Source organism: Dermacentor albipictus, chromosome 2 (genome assembly GCF_038994185.2).
Source record: "Dermacentor albipictus isolate Rhodes 1998 colony chromosome 2, USDA_Dalb.pri_finalv2, whole genome shotgun sequence".
Taxonomy (NCBI): domain Eukaryota; kingdom Metazoa; phylum Arthropoda; class Arachnida; order Ixodida; family Ixodidae; genus Dermacentor; species Dermacentor albipictus.
In genome coordinates this window covers 93,585,556-93,611,138 of record NC_091822.1, presented here as the reverse complement: position 1 = coordinate 93,611,138, position 25,583 = coordinate 93,585,556, and the positions used below count along the sequence as shown (strand labels likewise).

The following is a 25,583-nucleotide window of genomic DNA, read 5'->3' as shown; positions in this document are numbered from 1 at the left end:
CTCAGGGCGCTAGTGAGCACACATGTCGAAGTGAATTCACGGCGTGAGTCATCTTTTGGGACACTGGTCCACTCTTCTTACGTAGCGCACCGACAACGGAGCTAGGTAGTTGACGTTACGTCGGTCTGAGAAGCAGTTTGTAGTCAATGTGGTGTCTGTGTGACACACTCGAACATATCGTTACTATATTAGTGTGTTCTCCAATAGAAATATTGACGAAAAGATAAAGCTTTATAATATCGAAACGTGAACTGATAATTTTCTTATGTCAGGCAATTTGACCCGTAAACTTTATGCGTACACCACTTACAAATTAATATAAATATGCTTATTTATGGCATTTGATCCTTGCATGTAATGCCATTAAGGGGCGCAATCGGACGTTGTTTTTCGGAAAGCGCGTTCAGTCTTGCCTCACGCGATTGGCCTAGGGCGCGCCGCCAACGTCAGTGGCGTGGTGCGGCCACATTTTTGGCGACATCGAAATGACGACACGCTCCTGTGAATCATTTTGAAACCGACCCCGTCGTCACGCTCTCGCTACGAGACTGGCTTAGCATAACACGTCTAATGAATTGGATTGGATGGAAACGGAGGATACGGCTACAGAATGGCACGTTCGGATACAATCCATAGTCTAATTCGAGATCATGGCGCTTGCAACTTCGGTTGTTGTCTTGGCGTTGCTCGAGAAGGAACCAGAGCGATCGGAGGGGCGAAATGCATTTCAAGAGGTGGCAGAAAGCGAATGCCAGCGTCGCTTTGGTTTCTAGAAATCAACAGTGTGTTAAACAGCTTCTCTGACGCGCCGAGACCCGGAGGTCCAGTCGCAATTGCGGTGCGACGACATGTTGTTGCTGCCCCTTGAAAAGCATATCACTGTTCCCGTCGTTCTTTTTTTCGCTGTGCGCGATACCACCTAGGGACCATGCAGAGAAACTAATAGTAATGAATTGTAGTAATCATATCTATTACTACTTGAGAAGGTGTTTTACCTTGACAAAAATGCATTTTTTTTCATATCAAAAGTTTACTTATTAGAAGGCGAGAAACAGTTCCTCTATTTAATATATCCATGCAGACAACATACGACGCACGTGGACTTCAGGGGGTCACCACTTGCCGATTGGCTGCGCTCTCCCGTTCTCAATAATATTGCGGAACGCCCACTTTGTGACGTTGCAGCGACTGAGAGCGTTTTCTTCCGAAAGAAGATCTCCGATCGCGCCCAAGAACTTGACGTCCATCAACTGAGGATCTTGTTAATGATAAGCAGCTGCTGTTAGCTATCTGCTCCGTAAGTACTGCAATGTGACACGGGAACATGGCATACCCAGAAAATCTCAGTGCTCTTCCACTCTGTGAAGAAGGATCACCAGTGAAACTGTGTATGTGGGCCCCTTAAAGGCGAACTGCACCTCCACCGCGGGTCGACCCGGCGTTGTACTATCTCAGGGATCGGCGCACGTATGGAGAGTCTTTTGCTTACCACGCCAACGACACAAAAAATTTGCTTGGACGGTAGAAGTGTACAGCTTCACCGTACTACATGTGAAGTGTCGTGCTCGTTGCAAGCGTAACACGAAATGCTCGAACATAATTATCTTAATGAGATGCGGACACGGCAAGATGGCCAAAATAATGAATAGCTTTGCCTAAATTACGACGGCGGTTTCGTACGACACTTAAAGCGAGTCATTCCTAATGACTGACAAGGAATTGCTGAGAAGACGTCAAGTACCCCATGCGTTCGACCAGAAACTGGTGTATTGGCGCAACGGCCACGGTTCTTGTGCGGCATAATAATTTGCAACGTTCTCCGTATGCGTCACCCTTTCACGTAAGAGACTCCAATAAATGTTATTACACCTCATATTCGAGTTTGAACGAATATGGAATAGTGTAGAGTAGCGAATTCTAGAATCCCATAGAACCCGAAGAGCAAGAACCAATTTGAATATTCACACAGTCCTACAAATAACAAGAAATTTATAGCAGTAGTTGGAGATCTTCATGCTTACACAAGCAGCTTTTATTTAGAGGGTGACTCAAGTTACTGTGTCTGTTAGAATAGAAACAAAATTAGGCCAAAATACGCGCGCAGTGTCCAAGCAGTGCCGACGGAAAAGCGTCAGTACTGAAAGAAGGTTGCTTACCCGGTTTCATGAAGCCGGTAGTGTATTCCGCCAGGGCTGTGGCGGTAAACTGCGAGAAGGAATCCTCATACCTTTTCTTCGTAACAGGATCCACATCATCGTGAAGGAAGTCTGAAACTGAACAAAAGCGTAACATAGAAAAAAATAAAAAAGAAATGTCGCAGTTTAGCCCAAAATACGAAGCGTTCAGAGCGATCACAAAGCATTAAACTATTGCAAGAAGTAATGCTATTAGATTTATGCGTGCTATAAAATACAGTGAGCATTCGCTTTTTTTACTAAATAAACGAGCTGTCACGGGCCCGAGGAGACACGTGGGCTCGATGACATCACTCGATGGCCGAGAGAACCCTCAGTCATGATGCTGGAGTGATGACGAAGGAGCGCCGGCAGCAGGGAACGCGCGTGCTTGCCTTGCAGTGAACGTTCCGAGAGGCCGCTCCATTCGCTGAGAGTTACGGCTTCCAAACTCTACTTTCGCTATTTCAACAGTGCCGCCTCTCCAAATCTCAGCACATCACGTGTCGTCCAACAGCGGGAGCGCCGGAAGACAGCGGACAGCGAGCCACCGGCCTCCCCTTCTATCTCTCAGCGGAGAAGCTAGCTGCCACGCTGGCAGAGCGGACTCGTCGGGCAAAGCCAAGAGCCACGCATGCGCCGTCGCACCCAGTTTAGCACGGTGCTGCCGACGGCGACGGCGCGAACGCACCCCCCCCCCCTCCCCCCAGTGTCCGAATGACTGCGCTTCCTTTATGATTGTGCATGTGGATTTGATGCGCATACATGCAAAAAACTGTCGGGGGCGCATTTCACATGTGCACTGCATGTGTAACAGAATGATATCATTTAACCGGGAAATAAAAGCACAGTCCTAACTTGATATACTGCACGACGCGCTTTTGATAAGATATATTCAATTCAATTCAGTCTTTATTTTTCTCTTGGACAGAGAAGGAGACAGGACTAAAAGCTCGTAAGATTGACAGAGGTCCTGCCCGCTTTATCAACTTGGCAGTACAGTACAGAGGCAGATATTTTCAATTTTCCAAATAAACACTGAAACAACATAACAAAACACTTTGTAAAAACAGCGCTATGCATTGCAGCACAAACATAGGTATTAGAAAAACAAATAAGTGGTCATGGGGAAAAGAAAAATATATAATTCACCATATGCGATGTATTAGTGATCGAGCTTAATGAGTGAACTGTGACGAATTTTGCTGAATCAATCAATGCCAGCTTACGCGGAACTGCAGCAGTGGTTAAACATTTCTTTTCGTTGCAGTGTCGTAGTGAACGGAATGCCATTGTCAGGACTTGCAGCCTATATATATATATATTATTTTGTTTTATATCAGTTCATTAACTTTCAATGAGACAATAGTCGATGACACCAGAAGTACTAGAAGTACCGGGTGCCTGGTGCAGTGAAGCAGTGCATATGGTTGACAGGGGTATTATTCTCATCTTCCGTTTGGATAGGTAAATACGTTGCCCTTCAAGTACCGGGCGCCTGGTTATAGTTAGTGTAAATATAGTTAATAAAGAAATATAGTAAATATATTTAGTGTAATTGCGGTCCGAAATATTCAATTAGGAACGCGTAGGCTCTTCAGGAAGGGAGGATTTTCCTTCCATCAAATATAAATTGCTCAATTTTCCCACACCATTTAAGAGGACCGCGAATTCAAGCGATGTCCTCTGTGCGAAGGTGATATCACCTAATGACATACCTATTTACATTGCGCATGCTTTGGGCATTGCAATATTACTTGCATTAGTATATGTGATTGCGTCCATTAGTATGATTCAATAAAAGCAGTAGGACTTATTACGGCTTTTTTGGGTATGTAGCATTCAGTGAATTGAGTTTTAAACTTAACATTTAACTGAACGATTCCTTCGGCAGCTTCTGCATGCTTGAACTCTTCCCGAGTCATAAATGGTCATTTGATTTAACATTCAGATTGGACCTTCTCTTGACATAGTCCATGTGTAACCATGATTCTGGAGCTTGTATTTAGAGCTGTAACTCTCGACCGACTTAGAAGAAGAAGAAGACGAAGCAGGCTACAGTGCATCACAGTAGCTGCAAACCGCGACATAACGTGATATTAAACTTTAGCTTGCATACTTCACTACGCTTATGACATTGACATGAGAACGCGGGCTCGGAGCCCAGCCAAGGTTTCGTGTCGAAAAACAAAAAGAAGAAAAAAAGGACCACTCACCACGTGCTTACAGATTTTTTGTGGATGCTGAAGAACACCAGGCGGACAAAACTGATCTAAGCACTCCCCCGCGTCGTCATTTATAGCGGCAGTATAGATTTGGGACAATACATCAATAAATTAAAGACATTTTTCCGTTTGAATACGAAATTGAAGGGCACAAACTAAAGAAGGTACGCTACTTCAAGTATCTTGGAATAACGAGAAGTCAAAATTTAAATAGGGAGATTGGCATATTCATAGCTTATGTAGTGCAGCCGAGAGGAAATTGTGGACTTTGCGCTTGAAACTGCCGCCTATTTGACACTTGTAAGACCAACTTTGGGATATGGCTGTATCGTGTGGGACCCCTATACCAAAACTCAGATAGCAAGGAGTGAAAAAGTACAAATGGGCGGCCAGATTTATTCTATCTAGATATCATTCTACGCATTCAGTCGCGAGGATGTCAGAGCTGAAATTACCTCAACTGCTAGAGCGGAGAAGAGTTGCTAGACTTAAGTTCCTCTACCTTTTGCGGGGTAACTTCTTTAATTTCAACACCGGCCTGTACATAAAGCAGCGCTCGTCCCGAACATTGAGGAACAGTCACAACTAACAACTCACACCCTTCCAAGCTCGGATCAACTCACTCAAATATTCATTATTCATACGAAAAATTGAAGAAGGGAACTCGCTGCCACAGCACATAACGCAAGCAGACTCTGCCAGTTCATTTGACAAATCGATAAACCTTTACCTTATAGGGGTATTACTCAGGCTCGCGCGTGCGCACCTGACCCTTCTCTGGATCGCACAGCGCCGACGGAGCGGCAGTCGCTCCCTAGCACTTTCGCAGCAGCCCTAGCAGTCAGAGCTGTGACCCCTAACCCGCGGTTCGCAGTGAGTTGCGACCACGGCGGGTTCAGGCCAGTGGGGACAGGGTGAGTCTCGACCTAAGGTGTTTATTCACCTTAGAGTACAAAGATTCCAACAGACAGCAACAGCCACAACACACACAAACACAACACAACACAAAACCTCAGCGGCGGAGCATTCCGCACGTCTGGGGCGAAACAAACCGCACAATGTGGGAACCACAAAAGAGGCTGATAAGAGTTCAGCTCACCCAAAAGTGGATCCGCGCTCGGGCCCTGGGGCGGTGAGTCGCACACAAAGGCCGGGCGCAACAGGGGGGACGGCGTGCGGCGGTCTCAGCGGCTGATTTGAGATGCGGCCGTTCGCAAGCTCTTCTGCCGTGAGACAAAGATGCGTCGGGGGAATAGCGCTTCTCCCGAGCGGCGGAGAGGAGTCTCCCCGGTTCCAAGAAAGGGAAAGGAGGGAACGGGGTGCCTTGGCTGCAGCGTCGCGGCCAGGCGCGAAGAGCAGCGGGAGTGACGAAGGTGCCCTCTCCCCGCTACCCTCCGCGAGCGAGCACGTGATTATCGCGTGATAACCGCGTGGCCGCTCCGGAGATATCGGGACGCGCGTGCGATCCCCACAACCTTGACCTGCCAAATTAACCACGACAGTTCGTTTGTAGCGAATTGCGACTGCTCGTAAATATTAGCGAAGCTGTGCGTGCTTCTACTACCACATGCATCTGCATTTTGGTGTGAGCCGCAGGTAGAGCACATTAATTTAACTTTTTATGTACATGTCTAAAAGGCGGTAATTGTCAAAGCATTTTCTGCAGTGTAACAAATATTTTGTAACCTGTAACGGCTCGAAAAATGGCCTAAGAGTATAAGTGAAATCAAATGAAACGAAATGATAAAATCTGATGGCTTCCTTTAGTTGAGGCTTTGCGTATTAAAGGCTCACACAAGAATAGGAAGAAAGCGCACATGCATTCCGAACGGCCTGATCTTTACATGGCCTTCTTACATATTATATTCATTATGAAATGATTGAGTGTTGCGTTACAGACAAGGCCGAAGGGAAATGTTGCAACAAGCGGATACTTGGAAGCGCAGTTTTATTCGACTGAACAGGCAATGAAGAGCAAGCACTACTAACTGGTCAAGGGCCAAAATATAAAAGCACGGAGAAAAGGAAAGCCTGTCTGTCCTGCTGAACGTCAGCATTCGTGGAAGCCAAGTGGGAGGAGGAGGAATAAACTTTTATTGTAGAACCAGCACTTTATGATGGCCGGGCCTACGACTCCCACGAAGGGACGTCGAGGGCTTGCCTCGCCGCCGCCTCGCGGGCGTGCTGGGTCGCCCAGGTTTGGTCGTCGAGGGTGGAGCTCCGCAGAGCCTCATGCAACCTCGACGAGGGAGTCGTGGTGTTAGTCTGTGCGTACTGTGCTGGGCACTCCCATAGCATATGCGAAAGCGTAGCCGGGTGAATTCCATAGCACCGGCAGTTGGGGGTAGTGTAGACGTCCGGAAATATAAGGTGGAGGCGGGCGGGTGAAGGGTACGTGTTTGTTTGTAGTAGACGCAGGGTGGTAGCCTGCGCCCGGCTGAACTTTGGGTGAGGCGGGGGGAAGATTCGGCGACTCAGTTAAAAGGCCTTAACAAGATCGTTATAAGTTGTCAGACTGTCCCTGGTGTCCAACTCATCTCCAGTGACTCCGGCGCGGTTGACTAGGCCTCGCGCAATGGAGTGGGTGACCTCGTTGAGATTGGGGAGGTGTGGGTGGACAGGGCCCGCATGGGCCGGGATCCATGTTAGGGAGATTATGCTGTCTTTAGAGTGTGGTGCCTGGCAGAGGATGCGAAGAGCTTGGGGACAAATACGCCCTTTGCTGAAGTTAGTAACGGCTGAGCGAGAGTCACACACTATGGTGTGACAGGTGGGATCTAAAGTGGCCAGGGCGATGGCCACTTCTTCAGCCGTCTCTGCAGTGGGGGTAGTGACGCTGCAGGCATGGTGTAGGGCTCCATCGCGTGTGGCAACGGCCACACGCGATGGGGAGTGGGGAGTGGGGAGCGAGTGGGGAGCGTTCTTTTTTTTTATTCTTTGAGCATCTGCTGTTACTAATGTTTGCTCTTCAATACGTTTACGTTGATGACACATTGCGCTCTTCTTGGGCAATATTTGAAGAAGCCGTGAAGCAGCCGATTTGAATCCAGTGTCGAACCCCACAATGCTCTGAGCACCATTGAAAAAAATCAGAACTTCGTTTCCTCTACTTCTAACATGAGGAGTGCATCCGCGCAAAAAGAAACACAAGGAAATTAATGTTACTAGAGATAAAAATTTGTGTATTAATAATGAGTAATTTGTTTTCTGAAATATTTGTGAATGAAACCTTGCTCCAGATTGTCGAAAACGCCGCTATTACCTGTGCGTCCAGCTTCCCGCGCTTAAGAGTTATGTGGTATCAAACTTAGCGTATAGAAAATTTTACCTTGGATTTTGTGGCTTAACTTCCACAAAGCCTAAGGCATAATTTTTTCTACACTGAGTTATTTTCACTTTTCTTTATGCGTTATAATTTCTTCCCTGCTAACACGGCGCATGAAATGTTCACGCACGCTGTCGGTCGACCTCGTAGACCTCGTCGCGCACTCTGGCGCGCGCCCTCACGCCCATGCCAGATGCCGAGTTGGCGAGGCACGTTTCGTAGAAAGGGTGCCAGGCGTCCTTTGTCGCGAGAGGCCAGAGCTTGAAAAACTCTTGCAGCTGGGCAGGCACGTCCATCTGCAAGCGCGGTGGACAACCACTTCATTTAGGGAACATCCGTTTCTCTGTGCTACACGCTAAGTGAAGCAACCGTGGGCGAATAAAGTACGAATACCTTTTACGGGATTCTAGGTCTCTCTTATCAACAACCATTTACGATCAACCGACAGCTCGGTGGTTACGTGAGCGGAGCGCCAGTCGAGCCACACATGAATCGCGAAAATTAATTGCGGTTGAAATAGAATTGTTCCAATATCTCGGCCCTGCCTAAGATAAGAAAAATGATGTCAGCGCGAACACTGCGAACCCTTCAGCCTGTCATTCTGAATGCCTTACAGCTTCAAGAGTTCAATATACCATTTGCAGTGCCAGCACAAGCAAGTGGCTACGAGTTGCACGCAGGTCTGTTACTGGACAATGAAGGCGCATTTAGCCCCTTGGCTTTCGCCACTCACACGCTAATTCTTGAGCAGCGGAAGCACTTTGCCACAGAGCAAAAGTTGCTGGCCAATCGCTTCTCACTGATGAAGTTCGAAATGCATCTTGAAAGCACCTCTTTCACTATTGAGCAATTTGAGAAAGCACTAACGCGGTTATGACGATTGCAGAGATCATAAGGACAACTATGGCTACGGGCGCTCAATCTACAGCGCTACGATTGCACCATGCAAGTCATGAACATTTCGCAGAACAAGGTGGTCAACGCACTATCGCAAGCTCCATTGCCAGACATTCCAGCCGAGGAGAGCAAGCTTTCGGTCGCAGCTTTGAACGCCGCTTCTAGGTGAAGAATGCTAGTGACCCGAGACGACCTCTGGTGGGGACAACGCGAGCGTGGACTGTTGTGACAGGTGATAGAGCGGCGAACCGAATCTAGTGATGCCAACATCGAAAGCGACTGTGTCTTGATTACGGCGTTCTCACTCAGGACTGTCTCTTCCTTCGATACATATCTCATGCGGCTGAGGACATTGAAGTGAGTAATATGCCGTTACGTGTCGTCATACAATGCACACTACAGAAAACGTTTATCCGGAAGTTCTCTGGCATGACTCTGCAGTGACTGGGCGCAGTTCTGGCAGCATAGCATATGACATGCTATGCCAGACGTTTATTTGACCCGGAATGAGTCAGAATGTGTCCAAATGTGCTACGGCGCGTGTCAGAAAGGTAAACTCCGTGGCGGGTGTCACCACGTCTACAATAACCCGTGGAAAGCGAAACACCCTGGCAAAGAGCCCGTGACCTATTGAATTCTCACATCCGCAGTGCGCGAGGGAATCCATACCATTTTTTTTTTCGTGATAGACTACATTACGAACTAGACCGAGCTACTTTCCTTATGCCCAGCGAATACACAGAACAACTGGAAATTTGTAACTTGAAGCAAAGCGTAGGAAAACACGAGGACAAAAAAGAAAACGAAGACACAGAGCTGTGCCTCAGTTTCCTTCTTTGTCCTCGTGGTTTTTCTTGATTTTTTTGCGCTTTGACTCAAGTGTGCAGCAGCAACTAACCCACGAGTATGTTATCTGGAAGTATAGTGAGGAACTACTCCCAAGATTCGTGTTTCCTGCACAGCTAAATACAGAAAACGTTTTATATTTTCCCAGGGACCTCTTTGAATATAGATGCCAGGCTTGCTGTTGGTGTGAAGCGAAGCCGTAAATCTACATATCCTCGCCAGGCAAACACTGCGGATAGGGTTGATTGCAATTTGAAAGCTATGTTGAATTCCCACACACAGATTCAAAGGAATTGGGAGGCCATATTCTCTGCGATCGCGTTTGCCGGGCGAAGGAATGTTAATCGTTCCATCGGATTCACTCCAGCAATGCATCATTTCTGCGGGGAGTTGTGTTTGCCAGTTATATAACACTGTTCTTTACACAATTAGTACTGCTCGTAGGAAACCGATCTTCGTTTATACAATTCACCTACAACTGCGACAGGTCCTAATGAAGCGCTGCACATGAACACTTACTTGAGGCCCATGTAATACATGCTGAGCAGTACACGAAAGTCGCCATACCAAGTTCAAGAGGTTCAACTATACGACGTGGTTATACGCCACACGTACACATCGCACATCTGGTGTGAGATTAGAGGGGGGATGCTTCGAGGCAGCCAACTTGGAGAACTATGCTACTGTGCCTCCGGAAAGGCCCCCTTTGTCTAATTGAGGCAATGCGCAATGAATGATGGCATTGCTGACATAGAGATTTACTGCTATCCCACATAACCGCGTAAATTAGCGGGTTTTGATTTTGGGCAGTTACCGCAAGCAAAACACGAGACTTGAAGAACGGGACAACACGAAGTGGTATTCAAAATTGATTTTTTTCAATGATTCATTCAAAGCTCATAGAGCGGGGTATAGCTTCATCATGTTATATACCAGCACTTTTAATATCATGTCGCCAGAAACAGCTTTCCAGTTTTCAACCTAAAGTGGGTTGTCTGGAAAAGGTGGGTTTTCAGAGCTTTCTTTAGGTTTCAGTTGCCGAATCATTGCTTGTCAAGCTTCGGAAAAAGGACAAACATCCAACAATTTATAGTGAACAGGCTAGTAGGAAGAATGTTACAGTACTTCCCTACACACATAAGGTTTCCGGTAATATTAAAAAGATTTCTGGCAAATATGGGGTTGATGTTCTTTTTCTAGCACCTTGTACACTTTAGAAGTTGGGCAACATGGTGGACAGAGGAAAGACGGGCTCGGCCTCCTGTGAAATCAAGCATACAAATTCGCATGTGCCTTGCATGAAAGGTGTCATATGTAAAATTCCACTAAAGTACGGCAGATACTCCATTGTACAACAAGATAGGTGCGTCAACATTCGCTTGCGTGAGCATGAACGTTCCCTGGAGGCTGCTGGAAGGTCGAACTTGGCTATTTATCGCCGCAGTTGCTTGGGCTGCTCTCCTTTGTTTTCAACGGCTAAGATTATTCGCAGAAAAAATGGCCAGCTAGAAAGAAGTTGTAGAAGCAGTGGCCATGCGACGCTTGAAGGATGGCGACTGCATTAGCTCGCCGTCAGCTGCGGTTTCTCAGAAAGAACTTTTGTTTCTTTCAATGTGATACACACGTGTTCGGTGCCTCAGTCAGTCAGCGTTTATCTTTGTACTTGTATTGCACCCCTCTTTAATGTCGTTCTGTGTCTTTTGTCTTACGGTTTTTACGTTGCTTTTCGGGTGCGCATGTGTGTCTAAACTATATAAGCTTGGCGTTCGTTTAATTAAATCATCAGTTGTCAGTACCGCTTCATGTTGTTCTTTTTGCTCAAGTCTCGTGTTTTGCTTGCGGTAACTTCTCAAAATCATGAATAACCACCTGGCTTACACCCACACTCTGCTATGTTAAATCCACAGGTGCCTGTTTTCTTGCTACGTAGAAGTAAATTCGCAGGCCCTTGATAAGCGTGAGTGTTTGCGGGATGGCGGGTTTCAGGATGCGCGGTGTATGCCGAGTTTTAGTGCCCTTGGCTTGTCGCTCAAGGTGGCGAGGGCGTACAACCTCTATCGTAGACGAGCCTGGCCAAGTCGCTGCCATTCTGGCGCAACATGACGTTAGGTCGACACGTGGACAATCCTATAGAATAGACCTGCCGGTTTTCCCAGCTAATACGAGAACTTTAGGATTGTCGAGAATTGAATGATCAACTGCGGGCATCGTGGAGCCATTGCGAAGCCGTGAGGTCGTGACTGGCCTCCTCGCGAGCCACCGAGGGCTTTATATACTCCCCTGATAAATTTTGGTCGTTGCGCCCTTTCTGGCATGTTGCATAAATCCACGTCGCCTCACGTCAAGAGGGGATCCTGCGTTGCTCGCTGGCCAGCACCGCTAAATAATTTACTGCGATTGGCATTCTTAGCCTACTGCAGCAACCACCCACCCCTCCATCCGTCGGTCCGTCGAATCACGTTACGCCGTTCTTCCCAGTGACCCAAGTAGTCTACTAGCTTTGGCCACTGCCTCCCATGGCTCCTTAGTAGCTTTGGTGTTGCGTTGCTAAGCACGACGTCGCCAGGTTAAAGGCCGGCCACGGCGGTCGCATTTCGAGGGTGGCGAAATGTGAACACACCCGTGTACTTAGATTAAGGTGCACGTTAATGAAACCCAGGTGGTTAAAATTAATCCGAAGTTCTCCACTATGATGTGCTTCATATTAGGATCATGGTTTCGGCAAGTAAACCGCCATTCTTTAAAAAACAAAGCTTTCGCCACTAGGTATGTGCTGGCTGCTATTATGCCGAACAGATAACATAGGTCACTAGGCATGGGTTCTAATAGTAGCGCTCCTTCTGGATACCGTCTGATCAAAACAGAAGATAGGCCGCTAGGTATGCGGCACTGGGTGAGCGCTTGAGCTGAAAGCGCGCACTCCACAATCACAAAGCATAAACATAATCATTCAAATCTCTTCCAATAATGAAATTTGCCTAAACAAATAACGTGCGTCATCCCTTGAACGCTAATCGCATTATTGTATAATCGTCTCCAAAGACACGTTCTAAGCATTTTTGCAAGATGACCAAGCCATTCAGGTGCAGTGGCTCTCTTACGACAGCATCTACTGGCATCTGCCTAAAACTGCCACTTAATCACCGAGCCGGACGACATTGCCATTGGCCTGCCGAATTACTACCTGCTCCACCACCCTGATACCGGCTGTTCGCAGATGAAAATAGGCGTACAAGTGTGGGGCACCTTTCAAAGGCAACTGGCCAAAGTATCGCTCGCGGAGTGAGATTGGCCAAATTTGTGTGCTCGGCTCCTGGTAGGCTCGGCAGAAATATTGGGAGCCACAGTCGAATCCGTGACTCAAAGATACCACGCTATTCAAAGTTTACTGAAATGATATTTTATACTTATTCTTTTTTTTTTGCATTCAGTGAAGGTCCTAACCATCTGCGGCCATATTCCCAAAAAGTGTTGTTCGTAAGTGCAGGCAATCTTCTGTTTGCCATTGGCTGGCCAACGTCAGTAAAAATGAATGCGTCATCATGATCGACCGGAATATTTCCTTACGAACAGTTGCCCTTATCTACCTTTGTGGGAATATGGATCCCGCACCCAAGAAAAGATACCGGCAAGCGGCAATGGCATCTCTAAATAATTAACTATAAAACTCGTTTCTGCGAGCCGGTTTCGGTACCAAAGTGGGAGATGCGTCATGACGTCATGACACGCTAGCTCTCTTCGTTTCGGCGTTCTTTGCAAGCTGCCACACGCATAGGTGGCCCAAAGAAACGTTCGTCAGCTAGCATGGTGATATCTAACCTGGTTTCTAGGCAACGTCAGCGAATTTTGCTCTCTATCAGGAAGTGATGAAGTTGACGACGCCAGGTACAACGTGTCGAGATCGAATTTACTATGAAGCTAAAGTAAGTTGTTTCGCTAGGAGAAGAAAGCAAAATCGATCGTTCGATTTTTAACAGTCATGTCATAAAAAGCCAACAAACAAAGAAACCAAGCGCTGAAGGGTGACCAAACAAAGCGCTACGGCAACCTTCATTCGTCACATTTTGATAACTGCACCCACCGAAATGTTGACAGGTTCTGACGCGTCCCTGGTGAATACGAACTGCTGGTTGAATGTCACCAGTGGCTGAACGCCGTACTCGAAGCCAATTTCGAAGAGCCGATCTACGGGGTTTTCGTTCTCAAGAGGCTCGATGTAGGCAGGGTGGAGCTTGAAGTGATACAGGAACTGGCTCACGCTCCACGCGCCCTTGGGCATTGACGAAGCGAACGCGTAGCAGGATTGCTTCAGCTGATCTGCTATCGGCATCTGCTGGGCGCTGAGTAGGCCTGCTGACGCCACCTGTGACTGCCGCAGGGAAGACGATGCGGCGCTGAATCGATGGGGTGCCACAGACGACCACAGATCCTCTGGCGTATGCGTCTGCGTAGATAAGGGTTGTGAATAACGAAAAACCGAGCCTTTCGGGTTCCGTTATTCTTTTCGCTCATTGCATAGCGGGGGCCGTGAGTGGCGCTGAGCGTGGTGCTGTCGGACAATCTCAGGGCTATTATTGTGCACACCAAGACCATAATCTGATTAAGAGGTACGTCGAAGTGGGGCGCGTCGTAGTGGGGCAATCCGGAAATTTGGACCGCCCGGGGTTCTTTGACGTGCGCCTAAACCAAAGTGCATGGTGTTCTCGCATTTCGCCTTCATCGGAATGCGGCAATATGCGAGTTGGATGGGTGCCACTGTAGCTTCATTTTCAAAGCACCGCACGCTTAATACGGAATATGTGGTCTAGGCTACTGCCTGCTGCATTTATTTTTTCGTCCACTTTCATTTCTATTTACCTTAGTAGGTCTACATTTTCTATAATCGTCAGAAACAACGTCCCCTTATCCTTTTTTTCTGGCTTGATTATCAGTCGTTTTGTATAATTGAGATCTTGGTGGATAACTAATTCGTTTGGAGCTTGATGAATAAAACGGAGCGGAAAAACGAACGGTATAGGGGTGGCCAATGAACACATCTTGGCTGCCGCAATATGTTACGAGATGCGGTGATTAAAACGGAGATGAGAAAATAAAAAGAGGCGAACAACACCGGCACACGTTGGTACAATTAGGCAAATTGCATCGAAGCGGAACAGGGTTTGTTTACTCTGTTTCACAATATCATGGGCAAATAAGCTAAAGCTAGCACACAGTCCCGGATGGAACAGCGTCGGGAACCGCCGGCTAAGACCTACTTGCGGTTCTAAACTTCACACGCGTGCCTATGCAGTAAGTATTTTACAATAGTAGTCAAGCTCGCTGCTTTCTAGTGAGGCAACTAAGACCTTGAAGTATTTCTAGTAGCTGGATAAAAGCTGCACGGGAGTTTTCTGTGTCCATCGGTCCTATCCGTTAGGCCATCGTCTAGTTGTACCCACAATGTCGTCGCTTCGTGAGGCCACCTCCTCAAACGCCGCTTCACGGTAACCGTATAGAAAAAAAAAGGAAATCTTTGCCGCCATCCGAGGCGGGTTGCAATGCAACTTTATCGCAAAAAAAAAACTTATGCTGAATTTCTAAAATAAGCCCACATTAACACATGTGCACCGTGTTCGGTTAATAAAACCCGTACGCTCCTATATATATATATATTAGAATGCTCCACATGACATATAGGTTTACCATGCTGTGAGTGACAATTACAGACACAGATACTAAAAAACATTAGGCCACAGTCCCTATTACGTCGTCCCTCATAGTTGACTAGGTGCCATAACGTTTACCGAAGAGTAAACACAGGTATCCAGACTATGCGGCGCACATGTCGCATCCCTTGGCCCGTGGCATGATCCAATCCTGTTGATGATGATGATGTCGATGGTTAATATTTATTGGCATTCCCTTTGAAATGGGATGGTGACAAACAGTCACCTAGCCTGCTTGATTTATTCAGGTCAGCTATACATGTTTTTCACTCTAGCACTTTTTGTATGCGCACATCTCCTTCATCCTTTTCTTCCTCAAAGCTTCTCTATCTACCTCATACCACTACGTATGCAATGGCTATATGGCATGCCACCTGGTGTAATAATGCGCAAATACAATGCAAAGTGTGCACGTGTCGACGCTACGCGGTGCGCATGTAACATCGCGCGTCTCTTCGTGCGCTAGGACGCGCTTATAAGGTACGTTTCCGCTGCGAGCTCGCGTGCATCCGCTGCGAGCGCTCGTTCTGTGTCCTGCTTGTCTCTGTGTCATTTTTTGCGCTATGTATCCCAGTCTGAATGTATCCCACCAACACGCCCAAACTTCTTCCCTGCTAGAGCTCGCGAGCGCTGGCCTGACTCAGTAGTAGAGTAGCTGACACCCACGCAGCGGACGCGGGTTCTATCTTGGCGGGAAGTGGGTATTCGTTTTCGCATTCACAGGCGATGGCTGTGGCGGACATCGGCAGCGGACAACACCAACCGAAAAGCCTATCGGAACGAGCTCATAATAGCTTCCGCTGTTAAAAATAATTTCAAAGCGAAGCATTTTTCTCCGAGTTAATCCGGTTCTTGTCGCTTATCTCGGCGTATTATTGTCCGATCCCAGAGATAGTGCAATGAGGTTTTCTGCCACTGGGGCCAATGGCTATATGCACGTGCAACTGAGTATGGGTCGCTCCCCAACGAATTTCTTTGACGCCAACTTGTGTGTTTGCCATTGGGTATGTCCAGAGGGGCATGTGCAACTCTTCAGTGAACCCGCTTGATGCCAGCTTGGGTCCCCGAGTGCCACAACAACCACGCACAACACCTACGTAGGGACATTTACGTAACCACCTTACTTGTATGCCAACTGGTGTTTAGCGTGCTTGAATTCGTTTTGTTAATACACGCTATTTAAATGCTGAAGGTTAATTAATGCTTCATGTATGTCCGGAAAGTAGACATCATCTCCTCATGTTCACTGTGGCGTAAAAACGATTTTCATTACAGAAACGTGGAGATGAAGGACTACCCTCACGCAGTAGGTTGAGACGATGGCGCTGTATTTTGGACTTTCATGTAAACTTCAGTTGTCCAGAAACGCGCTTCACGCGGTACTTTTCGTCGTTTGTGGCAGCACAACAGTGTAAATAAAATTGCCTCGATTTTCACGGAAGCTCTTCCTAGGAATATGCTTAAAACACTTTCGTACAGTTCTGCATGCATCCGACTTCACATCTGGGATGAATATTTAGGTGTTTGCTTCCGCGTTCACATTCAAAAGGCCAGAAGGCAATGCTTACGAGGTAGCACATGGATATAGAGGAAGCGGGAACGTATCGCAAATGGCATGGTCCAGGAAATGCTCTGTACACGAGCGCTGATTCTTTTCACCGCGACAGTCTATATTCTTTTGCAGTGTTTTGCCACTTTCTAAGATGGACTTGCTAGCCCATCGTGGGACCCTTTCGCTTTGCTCTATAGTTACCGGGGATTAAATTCCTGACCCTATCGAAGCCCATCATTTTAGTGCTTGTGCCAATCGGGAAGGATGTAAGCACCTCGTGAGCAAGGTAACAAGTGACAGCGAGATAACAAGGTGGCGAATTTACATTGGTGGCTGAATTTACTATTGTCGAAAATGGCTGCGAATGGCTGCGTCTTGAAACACGGAGGCGTTCACCGTTTTTAGCAAATGGCCAGCGGTAGACCAAAGCGTCCGCTACTTCTGGTGACCAGGCTCGACAGTAGTAAATATTCCGTCAGAACGCATCTCATGGTGACCGTCAACTGTAAAACACTCAGCATTGAACCAATGTAGCAACACAATTTACTCCTAGCGCCGAAACCCGCCTTATATCGGTCTTTTGCTTCGGGTGGATGGATGGATGCATGGATGAATGGATGGCTGGATGGATGCATGGATGGATGGGCGGACGGACGGACGGACGGACGGATGGATGGATGGATGGATGGATGGATGGATGGATGGATGGATGGATGGATGGATGGATGGATGGATGGATGGATGGATGGATGGATGTCATGAGCGTCCCCTTTGGAACGGGGCGGTGGGTTGCGCCACCAAGCTCTTGCTATTATACTGCGTAATGTCCTACCTAGGTTAAACAATAAAAAAGAGAAAAAAATAACACTATAAACTACTCCACCCAAATTTTCTGATCCCCTATTTCGAACTGTGCTTTTGTACGTCTCCGTTTTTTTGTCGTTTCCATACTTTTCTTTAACCAGTCCTCCAATCACCTCTTACTAATGCCTATTGCGGACATGTTTACTTTTACACTGCTCTCGCTGAACCCAAGTGCTTCAAGGAGGCCAGTGGCGCCTAAATCGACTGCTGGGTAGACGTCTTCACATTCTAATAAAACATGCTCCATGGTCTCCCTAGCTTTACCGCAGCAAGCACATACTTCTTCTTCCATCTTATATCTCGCTTTATAGGTGCGTGTTCTAAGGCATTCCGATCTCGCTTCTAAAAGTAATGAGCTTCCCTTTGAGTTATCATAAATGGTTTCTTTCCTGATTACGTTTTTTCTTCTTAAGTAGTTACTCATGGCAGGTTTCTTTTCCATTGCCGCCACCCATGAGATTATTTCAGCCTCTCTGACTTTCCGCTTGACCTTATTTGTTGCCGTGTTGCCCACCCTACAGGCCGCATACTTGCTGGTAAGCTTCCTAATTATTTTCCTCCACTGTAAATCAATGTTTTTCCTGTACAGATACCTGAACACTCTCCCAGCCCATTTACTTTCTTCCATATTCCCCAGCCATTCTTCATACTCAATTTTACTGCGAACTTCCCTCACTTGAAAACTAGTCCAGCCCAGTCTAGTTAGCGGCGTGGCGGAGACGCTACGCCGCGGTCCACTGAAGCTGCTGCCGTGGACGCGTCAGCCCTGCCGTCTCAGTAACACGACGCTGAAGAAGCTTTGTGGAGCGGCGGAACGACATGATTCCTTACAAAAAGCTATAAGGAACACTTCGGCCGCATCGGCCAAAAGGGGAGACTAACGTGAGGCTTAGCATTCGATGCGTTTGTATTTGCGTTGCATTTTGTATTGTTCTACACGCAAGACCAAGAAGCATCTGATGCTGTTTTTAACAGACGCCCTGAATGAAGAATTCGGGTGCTGCCTCACCGTCCTTCAAGTGACTAATAAATAGAAGTCACTTGAGAGTGCTTATAGAACAGTGTGGATCAACAATAATAAATCCGGAAGTGCGGCTGCCGTGTGTAGTTTTGAGGGGTAAGTGTTCGCAGTGCTGCTTTTATTTTATTCGTGGTCTCTTATGCGAGTGCATAGTTCAGCTAAGACGTACCTAACGTCTTATTCACAGCGTGTTCATGAAATTATTAACAAAACTGGCTGTTTCTAGACCTAGCAAATTCCTGAAATGCATTATGCTAAAGAATTCGAAAATGTCTGAGCATGCGATGTTAACATGTGTCAGCTTCAGAGAATAGCTTATTCTAGGAGTGCATCCTTGTCCATCATTCGATTTATTGGAAATTGTAGCACTGTCGTATGCAGTTATGCTTTCCGCAAGACATGTGTGCAATTTGGCTAAATGATTTGTTCGACGCCAATGTTTCGCACTGCTGCTTGGTCCTTGCTGGTAATGGGATATGTATAAGTGCATACAAATTAATTAAAGAGCAGAAACTTCCTTTCTCTGTTTTGCTACAATGTGCCAAATTTTGCCTGTGCAAATGCACCAGCTTTGCTTGTGTACTAAAGTTCTAGTGCTACTTGCATTTAATTTTTTATACACCTGCAGGACTTTATGGAAAAGCAACACCACATGAGTCCTCTTGTGACTTAGGCACAGGGACTTAAAATGGTGCCCGACGACAGGGAGAGGTGGTCTTGTGTTGCATCCTGCATGCTGTCTGCATGGACTTGGTGTCCTGTCAGACTGGGGAACAGCAGCTAGTACTGACCTATTTGTACTTGCAATCCTATAAGCTAGTTTGCCATGCCATGCGGCATTAGGATGCACTACTGGTCATGCCTACACCGCGTTTGACCAAATGTCACAAATAATAAACGTTTCTAATTTAAAATAAAATGGATATGTTCAACACTGGTTCCTTGTGTGTAACTTACATGATGATATAGTCCACTTTATCTGTACTTAGAGGCTGTTTATTTCAGCAAGAACCTCAATTTACGCACTGAACATTCATTGACTGCTTCAGATATCACTTTCTTGGCCCATTGACTAACACTGCCTGCTTGTGCTGTGCCAATGAACGCACCGGACACGGGTCTCATTGAGATACTTCAGTCCGTTGATGGTTGAGGTTTCCGTCATGCGCTGTGCACATTGCATTTTTCATCATAGCAAACTTGAGCAATATACTAGGCATGTCGCCAGACAAGCCTCTCTAAAGAAGTGTAAATTTCTGCTAATGAACAATACATTTGCTGCAGGGAACTGCAGGCCCCAGAAGCGGCGACAGCCAAACTGCACAAGTGGAGCTGCACAAACCGAAGAAGGACCCGATCTTATTGCAGCTCCTTCAAAAACTGGACGAGATTGGAAAAAATAGGGCAAGTTGGCACGCAGAGAAGCTGGCCGTTCTGGAGCGCTTCGGGAGCGCCTATGAAGCGAAAGAATAAACCCCTTGTTTTGATCAAATCATGTTTTCTGGCCTTTATTCAACCGAGACACGAAACAGAAGGTACGAGGCTGAGAACAGTGCAAAGCATTCAAAACAAAATTATAGTGATCAAAACAAGTCAGAAATGAAAGTGCATTTTTGGAAAAAGTGGAGGCTGCCGCAGTAAACATTCAGCACTGTGTTTCCGCAATATTCTTTCGTTTAAGCTCGCACATGTGCTTAACAGTTGCAGTGCTGGTGAATGTACCATCGTTTTCATTTGCGATGTTATCCTCCCTGCCGGGAGGGGGAGGGGGGGGGGTCCTCGAAGTGACTTAATAAGTCCATGCTACTGCTACACAGATGAAGTAGCATACATGCACCATGTAGAATAAGACAACACTGGTCAATTCAATCTGCGTCTACAAGATACAGTCTCCTCAAAATACCTGGCCGCAATTTCCTCGTAGTATCTAGGAATGCGGTTTGCGATCGGTGGGGACCATTTCAGCACCGACTTGGCCCAACACTGCATTGAGTTCCTCGTGTTCGCTCTCAGATTCTATGAGTTCCATAACAACGTGCAGGTAATCCATTTCGTTCTCCAAGTCAGCAGGTTTGTGGACGCACAGGGTGAATAAAACGGCTTTTTTGGACACGTGTACCGTCGTTGCTGTCATCTCGCCACGAGGAGGAGGAGGAGGAAATAACTTTATTGTGTCCTCAGGAACCCCTCCCCACCCACTCTTGCTTTAGTGGCCAGCAGGGGTCGCGGGCCGCACCCACGTTGGGACGGGAAGCCCGTGAGCCTCCGCCCTTTCGTGAGCCCTCTGGACGGCCCGGAGCTGGTTCTGGTGGTCGTCGCTTTGCAGGGCGTCCACCCAGTCTTCTTCTTTAGTGAACACGGTGCCGCTTAACGCGAAGCATTGCCAGAGAATGTGCGCTAGCGAGCAGTACGATTCGCCACAATCCGGACATTGCGGTTCTACTTCTGGTGAATAACGGCTCAGTCTGCCTCTCGAGGGGAACGACCCTGTCTGAAGCATTATGAATATCGATAACTGTGGTCTAGTGAGTTTAGCGTAGGGGAGTGGGAAGGTCCTCCTTGACAGCTGATAGTGTGTCGTTATTTCGTTGAAGGTGAGCAGCGGGTCTCGGTGCTCCCCTCCCTCCCCGCCACTTCGCTCGCCACGATCGCCGCGGTGCGTGAGTCCTCGCGCGCGTCCGTGCGCCAGATCGTTGGCGTTGGGAAATTCGGGGTGCACGTCGGCCCCCATGTGGGCTGAAAACCATTTGACGATATGATGACCCGCGGCTTCCTCGCTGCCGAGGACGGCCGCCGCGTCCCGGGATATCGATAAAGAGGCGAATGTTCTTGCCGCCGATCGCGAATCTGTGTAGACGTAAGGACGTTTGGGGTCTGTCATTGCCATGGCTATTGCCACCTGTTCGGCCACTTCGGAAGTTACCCCCTTGACCGATGCTGCGTTAATTATCGTGCCATCCCAGCGTATCGAGACGGCCGCGTACCGGTCGCTGCGCCCGTACTGGGCAGCGTCTACAAATGCCGCCAGTCCAGGACAGTTGGCGGTCGATTTCAGCAGTGCTCGGGCCCTCGCCTTTCGGCGCCCCTCGTTGAATTGCGGGTGGACCTTTCTCGGAAGCGGTTCTACGTTGAAAGTGCCCCTGACCGCCGCGCTGAGCGCAATCTTGCGTGCGTTGCACTCTGCCTCGGCATTTATTCCTGCTTCTCCTGGGATGCGCCTGCCGGCCCTTGTGGTCGACAGCCGCACGACCTGTGCCTTGGTCTGCGCTTCGATTATTTCTGATAGTGAATTGTGGACCCCTAACCGATCGAGCCGCTCCGTGCTTGTATAGTGATCGGAAGACCTAGTACCCCTTTGATGCTTTTGCGCATCAGTGTCTCTATCTTGGCCGCGTCTCTCTTGGTCCATTTTAGCGCCGAGGCTACGTAATTTACGTGACTCATGAGGAATGCGTGGTAAAGTCTGATGAGACTGCTCTTGCTGAGCCTTCCCCTGCGGTTCGTCACCATGAGGATCAGCCGGAGCATGTTCTCTGTTTTGGACGTGAGTTTCATGACAGTTTGTGTGTTACCGCCTTTAGCCTCAATTAGCAGCCCCAGGATTCTCATACTGTCCATTCTGGGAATCGGCTGGCCAGCACTCGTGTGTAGTTTGATCGGTATTTGATCGATCGACGTCAAATTCCTCATGCCTTGTTTCGAGGGCCTGTACAGCAACAGTTCCAATTTGCTGGGTGACAGACGGAGTCCCGTTTCCTTCAGGTACTCTTCCGTTGTGTCCAGCGCCTCTTGAAGAGCCCGCTCGACTTCTGCGTCGGACTCTCCCGGGCACCACCCCGTAATGTCGTCTGCGTACAGGGCGTCATTGACGTCGGTCACTCTCGTCAGCCGGTCCGAGAGCCGTTTCATTGCCAGATTGAATAATAGTGGGGAGAGCACCGCCCCTTGTGGGGTGCCCCTCACGCCCAGCGCGTACCAATCGGACGTGGCCTGTCCTATTTTGATCATGGCTTTCCTGTCTCCGAGGAAGGAGCCTATGTAAGAGTGGAATTTCCGGCCGAGCCCCATCACCGAGATCGTTTCCATTAGAAATCTGTGTTTGACCGTGTCGAACGCTTTCGTTAGGTCCAGGGCCAGTATGCCCCTGGTGTTTCTGGTCATGCCGTCAATTATATGCTTCTTGAGTAGTAACATTACGTCCTGTGTGGAGAGGCCCGGTGTGAAGCCCACCATGTTATGTGGGAAGAGGCCCTCTCTCTGTGTACCGCGATAGTCGGTTATGTATGGCATGTTCGGCCGTCTTGCCTACGCACGAGGTGAGCGATATTGGCTGCATGTTCTCCGCCGCAAGTGGTTAACCGGGTTTCGGTATAAGTATGACCGAGGCCTCCTTCCAGACCTCTGGTGCTTGTCCCGTTTCCCACATTCTGTTGATTTCTTCGGTGAGCTTCTCGACCGACTTTCCGTCTAAGTTCCTCAACAGTTTGTTCGAGACCCCGTCCGGGCCCGTAGCGGAGCGTCCGTTGAGGCCTTGTAAGGCATCCCAAATTTCCGATTCCGTGAAGGGCACGTCGAGTTCTTCGATCTCTGCCCCGCCGTATTGCGGATAGTCGCCATCGCCTGACGGGCCCAGTGGGAGATACGTCTCCGCCAGCTCATTTAGGAACTCGCTTTCCGTTTTGCTCTGCTCCATTTGCTTTTGTAAAATCCTATCGATTGTCAATACCTGATTGCCTTTGGATTGCCTGTCGTCTAACAGTTGCTTGAAGAGGTTCCATTTGCGCCCGGTTCTCATTTGTCCGTCTACCGATGCGCACACCTAGTTCCACTGTTGCTTGGAAAGCTCGATCAAGTGCGCTTCAATTTCGTGGTTTAGTGCCGCTACTTTCCTTCGCAGTCTGCGATTCAGTCTTTGCGTTTTCCACCTGGCCATGATGGAATTCTTTGCCTCTAATAGGTGTGCCAATCTCGCGCCCATTCTTTCCACGTTCAGTTCAGTTTGGACAACCCTCGTCGCGGTGCTAACGTCCTCTTTGAGCCTTCTAAAAAGACTGTCTAGATCCGCGTATTCGCTTGTGTCTTCCTTCCGTATGTTGCGGAAGACGTCCCAGGCGGTGACCTTAAATTCTCTCGGTGGTGTCGCCCTGATGGGGATCATGACCGCCAGTATGTAGTGGTCACTGCCGAGGTTCTCGTGCAGGTTGCGCCACTCGGCCCCTCGCACGTTCTTGACGAAGGTCAGGTCGGGCGTCGTGTCCCGCGTCACCGACGTGCCTAGTTGAGTCGGATAGCGGGGGTCCGTCACCAGCTCTAGCGAGCACGTAGTGACTGCCTCCAATAGCCGCTCTCCCTTAGGCACTGGCTTTGCGTAACCCCAAGCTCCGTGGGGCGCGTTAAAATCTCCTGCTACTATTAGTGGGGCCCCCCTGGCCATTGAGGCCGCCTTCGTTATTATCGATGTGAACGACTGTCTGTGGTCAGAGGGCGGGCTGTACACGTTCACAACGAATACGCTGTTTTTTAGCCAACTGTTCGGTATGATTTCGATCACGGTTACCTCCGCTTTCGCATTGCCTAATTTCAGATCTCGTTCCTGGAAAGATCATTTGTTCGCGACGAGGGTTGCCACTCCGCGCTTACCCTGCTCAAAGTTCGACGAGGCGACCCGGTAGCCGGGCAGGGTCGCCTCGCTACCCAAAGTTTCTTGTAAGATTATGACGTGCAGTTTGTCCGCCTGTGAGGCAACGAACTGTAGCAGCGGAGCCTTGCGTTTTTGAAGCTAGCGCAATTCCACTGCCACACTACCAGCTTTCTAGTTGAGTTGTTCGCCATGATTGATGCCTTGCATTTGTTTAGCACCTGCAGGCGCCATGTGTGCTTCGATACGCGTCACTCTTGCCGCGAGCGCTACCATGCTTTCCGCTAGTTGCTGGACCATTAGCTGCAAAGAGCTAATCAACTGCTTAATTCCCAATAGGATGCTACTGGACTCGGGTTCCGCCGGGTTTCCCTCCTCCATCAGGGGAGGGCCCCTGCGTTTGACCGAGCGAACCGACTGCTCCCCTTGCGGGGTCGGTGTACTTTGCGGCACCTGCTGCTGCTGCTGTTGTTCGACTAGCTGAGGAGTGGAACCTTGTTTCCGAAACGATTCGAAATCCGCCCTGATTTGCTGAATCTCCGCCTTGAGGCGCGCGTTTTCTTTCGCTAGCTGAGCTATTCTAGGGTCTTCCTTGTTATGCTTTGGCAATGCTACCTGCGTTACCTTTGATTGTGATTTCGGCTGCGGCTTTGGCTTGGCCCGGTCCGCCCAGGTCGGCCCTTCTTGAATGCGCAATTGGGAGCGGGAGCGCCCCCTGGAGCGGGAACAGCCTCTCGATCGGCTGCGCTGTTATAGTGTCGGCATTGTCGAACGTCCCCCTCTGGGGGCGCTTGACACGCTGGAATCACGTGATCTACTCTCCAGTTGTTGCGGATGGCTTTGCAGCTGCGATTTCTTCGCATATATGCGTCTGCGCCTCCTGCGCCACACGACGAAAGGGATTTGGTATCGTTGCTTGCACTTACTGTCCACCGTCGGGTGTTGGCCCCCGCAGAGGGCGCACTTGGGCGAGCACTGGTGGTCTTCAGCCGGGTCGTTGGCTCTGCAGCCACGGCACCTCTTCTTGTCAGGATTAGGACAGACGTCGACTCTGTGACCCAGGTCACCGCAACCGTAGCACACGTCGTTCTGCCGCCTGTATAGCGTGCAGCGCATTAGGCTTACGCCACACATGACGTAGTTCGGCACTTTCATGCCGGTGAAGAGACCACCGTCGAGGTGTTTTTTATCCGCTTAGCTTCCAAGGCCTTGGGATTTCTTCGGTTCACGATCATGGCCTGAAGCTGGGCCTCGTTGATTTCGGGGTCCACTCCTATGATGACCCCCTTGCACGTGTTGTCCGGCGCCGCAATGTATGCGGCCACATTGTATGCGC

The 25,583-nt window shown here is 48.6% G+C and overlaps 1 protein-coding gene across 1 annotated transcript in view; it reads right to left on the bottom strand.

Annotated features, from left to right (window-relative positions):
• Positions 1-25,583, bottom strand: part of LOC135902705 (uncharacterized) — a 92,446-nt gene that overhangs the window by 35,647 nt on the left and 31,216 nt on the right. The window contains exons 6-8 of the mRNA XM_065432932.2: positions 13,549-13,911; positions 7,855-8,020; positions 2,157-2,273 (exon numbers count right to left, since the gene is read on the bottom strand). Coding sequence (XP_065289004.1) covers positions 2,157-2,273; positions 7,855-8,020; positions 13,549-13,911 — 646 coding nt within the window. The remainder of the gene's footprint in view (positions 1-2,156; positions 2,274-7,854; positions 8,021-13,548; positions 13,912-25,583) is intronic.